This window comes from Aphanomyces invadans, assembly GCF_000520115.1.
Source record: "Aphanomyces invadans strain NJM9701 unplaced genomic scaffold supercont1.67, whole genome shotgun sequence".
NCBI classification, from domain to species: domain Eukaryota; phylum Oomycota; class Saprolegniomycetes; order Saprolegniales; family Verrucalvaceae; genus Aphanomyces; species Aphanomyces invadans.
The window spans coordinates 96,003-99,961 of NW_008580212.1; the positions used below are offsets into that span (position 1 = coordinate 96,003).

A 3,959-nucleotide genomic window follows, 5' to 3' on the forward strand; every position below is an offset into this window, starting at 1 on the left:
AGATTCATGCGGTAATGATCCGACTCGGACGAGTTGGATGCTTCTTTTGCTTTGGCATACTAGTATGTGCAGCTCGATCTCGTATGCCAATGGCGTCGGCAATGTCGATGCGTGCAAATCTCGACGAGCCGTGATGAAGATTTCCCCGGTACTTGCTAGCTCCAAACGTGAAGATCCCGACCGCATCCACGCCCATGAACCTTCATTGCACACTCCCTGGTTGCCAACTGTCAGCCGGCGATTGTCATGGAATATTATCCGGAATCCGGATACCAATCTCCGCGGGGTTTTCAAATTCAAAAATTCGACAATGGTGGATATCGGCGAGCTGCATGAGATCCTCCAAGACGCGTCGATCGAGCCGCCTGCGAACGATGAAGGATTCCACCGCGACAAGAACATCCAAAAGCTTCAGACGTTGTATGACCAGACGCCATGCATGGACGACCTCCAGACAGCAATAGTCGGGGTTATGGCCGACGACCGCAAGGGGAAAATTGCTCCTGCCATTGACCGCGTGCTCGACGTCGTGAGTGCCGTGACCTACTCGACCGACGACTTGCTTGCGATAGTTGAGTTTGGCATTCGATGCAGTCAAGTGGAGGACAAGCAGATCCGTTTGCGATCGACGCAACTCCTCGCGTTGCTCCTGCAGAACATTCCCGAAATCCCGTATGCGCGTCCAGCTCCCACCTGCATTCATGGTGCTTACCTCTGCTATGTCTAGAGACAGCATTTGGGACGCACTTGTTGAATCGATGCTGATCCGTGTCCGCGATAAGATCGTGTCCATTCGAGTACAAACAATCATGGTATTGAAGCGGCTCCAACAACCCGACTTGCCCGACGACGAAGTAACGGCGGCACTGCTTCGATTGGCAGTAGTGGATACAAGCAAGTAAGTACGCTCCTTCCCTACCACTGCTCATTCACGTATGCAGGGAAGTCCGGGTGGCAGCCGTGGAGAGCGTCGCGTTGACCCAAGTGTCGGTGGGGGATCTATTGATCCGAGTGCGCGACATCAGCTATGAAGTGCGCTGCTCTGTATTTCGCGTGTTTTCCCAGGTGAACATTACAAGCATTTCCACAGAGCGGGGTTTCGTTGATCCAGTACTTCAGGCGCATGTCAAGGACATTTGCACAGCGCTTGATCGCATGTACCTCCTCGACCAAGGTCTACATGATCGCAATCCTGCCGTGATTGAAGCATGCCAAGGGATGGTGCTTCAGTGGCTTCATCAATGCCACGACAATGTGCTTGATTTTCTCCAGTATCTGGCACTGGACCACCCCGTGTGCAGCACTGTGATAACCTTTCTCTTCGACAAAGCTGGACTCTCGGACCTGCCTCAAGTCAAGAGCAAGGCGTTGCTAGGGTCAAGGCTGACCCCCATCGATTCGTTTTTCTGGAAAGAGCAGTGCATCCACTTCAAAAACGACCACGACCTCGTCGAAGAGTATTGCCCAACCCTCCCGACGTATTGCGACCTCCTACGCCATCTCCAAGAAGAACTTGTAGTGTGCATTCAAGATGCAACACTGTTGTATTGACTTTCAACGTCGTACTTGCATAGAACGAAGAAACGGCGGAGAAAGCACAAATTGTTCTCGTTGGCCGACATTTGCTTCAGCTGGGCACAGCCTTGGATTTTCAAGACGAAGTTGGCCGTCGCATGCTCATCAACGCACTGCGTAAGTCGTAGCCCTCATCAATAGCTATGACTCGGCGATTTTTACAATTGTACGTTTTACAGGGGAATCCCTGAGCGAGTGGACGTACGAACGGCAGTGGGTTCCAGACGCTGTGAGCTTGCTCGCCGTTTTGTGCGAAGAATTTGAGTTTATTCAGTACATGACGGAAATCACGAGCGACATTTACGATGCCATGCAAGAGTGCGAAAGTATGAGTCCAACTAAGCGACGCGCGATGAGCGAACGACTCGACGCTATCGACCAACGCATGGACGAAGCGGACGTACCTTCTCAAGTTCGTTGCAGTATTCTGTTGTGTACAATGATCAAACCATATTTTGCAGGAATACGATGCATTGCATGCCGAAGGAGTAGCGTTGGAAAAAGCCCTGGAAGAGCCCAAGACGCTGCGTTACTTGCGCTGTTTGGAGCTGTCGTCGAAACTTCTGCAATTTACCCGTCAAGTACAAAATTATTCTTGGATTATATCGTGCGAAATACCTTTTGCGCCATGTAGAGCTTGAAAAATGCCATGATTGCGAACATTTTGCATTTGATATTGCCTGCTGTCGACAGCGACATCCCCGCCTTGCGCGAAAAGGGTCTGGAATGCTTGGGGCTGTACTGCTTGCTGGATCGGGTAAGCATTCTTCCGTTTAAAAAATTATATTCGTTCCCACGTTTCCATCTGAATGTAGAAAATGGCACTCAACCACACAATTGTGTTTTGGCGCGTCCTCAACGCCGACGATGAAGATGGGGATTCCAAGCATACATGCATCCGGGTATGTGATTTTTGCCTCCTATTCATGGACTAAGCGTTCCTATGTAGGTATTGTTGGACTTTTTCGCAGCGTTCAAAGCGTTTGAAATTACCCCCGTGGTTCGTTTTCTCCCGGATCGCTCGTTCATTAACGTGGGCATCAGGAAGAAGACGGTGAAACGGTAACTTCGGCGTCGATTCTGGACGGCCTCGCGACGTATTTTTGCGTCAACGAACATCAATTGGACGCGTGGGACCTCCAGACGCAAACACTAGTCGTTGAAGGATTCATTAAACTGTTTCTGCTGAAGCGCATCGACGACTCGATGGTATGAAGTGTCTCCTGTTTATCGTATTTCTGCATATGGTGCAAGTTAAATGGCTATCGTGCAGAAATTGCAAGCGATGATGGAGCTGTACTTTCACCCAATTTTGCGACAAATGGTCCACTCCAACGACCACGGATTCTGCTCGGAAACTCTTCAATTGCTGAGCGTGTTTTACCCTGCACTCGCCAATCTTCAATTCGACTTGCTCATAGTGACGATTCGGTCCGTCCTTTGCAGCATTGTGTACGGCACCAGCAAAATTCCCCTCGACGAAGCCGCGCTCTACTTTCTCACCATCTTCCCAGAGTTCGTGGCTCCATTTCAATGAACTTAAGCTGAATCACTCACGCCGAAAACCCCGTAGAAAAGATCGAGCGCACGATGCGCTCAGCTTGCTATGCTGCGTTGAAATTCTAGCCATCAGCGAGCTCAAGCTTACGAAACGGGAGAAAGAAACGCTGCAAAAACCATGGTGGATTGTTTTGCAATCGCTCGAGTGGACCGACACGAACGGTCGATTGGTTGTACTGCTTGAAGAGGTTCTGAACAGCTTCAAAGCGGCCGATGCCACCAAGTTCAAGGCGCGAATGGAGCAAGTCATCCAGGCACCACCAGAACTGACGGACGAAGACACCCAATGGGTACTGTTGAACAACCGCATAAGTCGTTTTTCGGGCCATGGCTTGTCATTCAATTGCATTCATCTTGTGTTGCATGATACGAATAATTTGGTTCTGTTTAGATTTTGGCCCAAGTCGCCGAACGAAAGGACGCATTGAGCACTTTCAAGAAGAAACTCAGTCGAGCCGTGCATCGCCATGAGCTTGTGGTCCAAGAGGCCAGCGATAGGTAGGTGTCAATGTGTTTGCCGTCTTTCGCGTTGCCCCGTGTAACATTTGAAAATGCAGCGAGGCTGGCGAAGAGGAGCAAGTGATGATCAAGCGAGAGCGGTCGTCGCGACAGAGCAAGGCCTTGGCCAGTGCTAAAATCCAAACCGGTGACAGCAAGGAGGGAAGCAGTGAGGTCGAAGCAATCAGCAGCAGCAGCGAGTCAGACTTTTAACTTGGTTGCTCATTGAACCATACACGACATCACCGTTTCCACCACGGCGCAGAAGTTATTCAATGTACGATTCTCTATAGCATTTCAAAATCGAAACCACCATCGGACTGTGA

General features: G+C 50.2%; 1 protein-coding gene across 1 annotated transcript; it reads left to right on the plus strand.

The window, feature by feature from the left end:
* The first annotated feature begins 305 nt into the window (after positions 1-305).
* H310_14367 (hypothetical protein) lies at positions 306-3,959 on the plus strand. The gene is made up of 15 exons (XM_008882213.1): positions 306-672; positions 728-898; positions 942-1,065; positions 1,120-1,515; positions 1,575-1,692; positions 1,755-1,987; positions 2,037-2,156; positions 2,210-2,332; positions 2,391-2,477; positions 2,525-2,575; positions 2,620-2,784; positions 2,849-3,090; positions 3,149-3,425; positions 3,527-3,633; positions 3,693-3,959. The coding sequence occupies exons 1-15, from the start codon at positions 311-313 to the stop codon at positions 3,844-3,846; spliced, it is 2,730 nt and encodes a 909-aa protein (XP_008880435.1). The 5' UTR covers positions 306-310; the 3' UTR covers positions 3,847-3,959.

What these genes read in the sequence shown, in the direction of transcription:
- H310_14367 (XM_008882213.1), top strand. Translation starts at nt 311, where the DNA reads ATGGTGGATATCGGCGAGCTGCATGAGATCCTCCAAGACGCGTCGATC. An exon ending in CAGAACATTCCCGAAATCCC is followed by an intron (nt 673 to 727) that starts GTATGCGCGTCC and finishes TGCTATGTCTAG; the next exon opens with AGACAGCATTTGGGACGCAC. An exon ending in TGTACTGCTTGCTGGATCGG is followed by an intron (nt 2,333 to 2,390) that starts GTAAGCATTCTT and finishes ATCTGAATGTAG; the next exon opens with AAAATGGCACTCAACCACAC.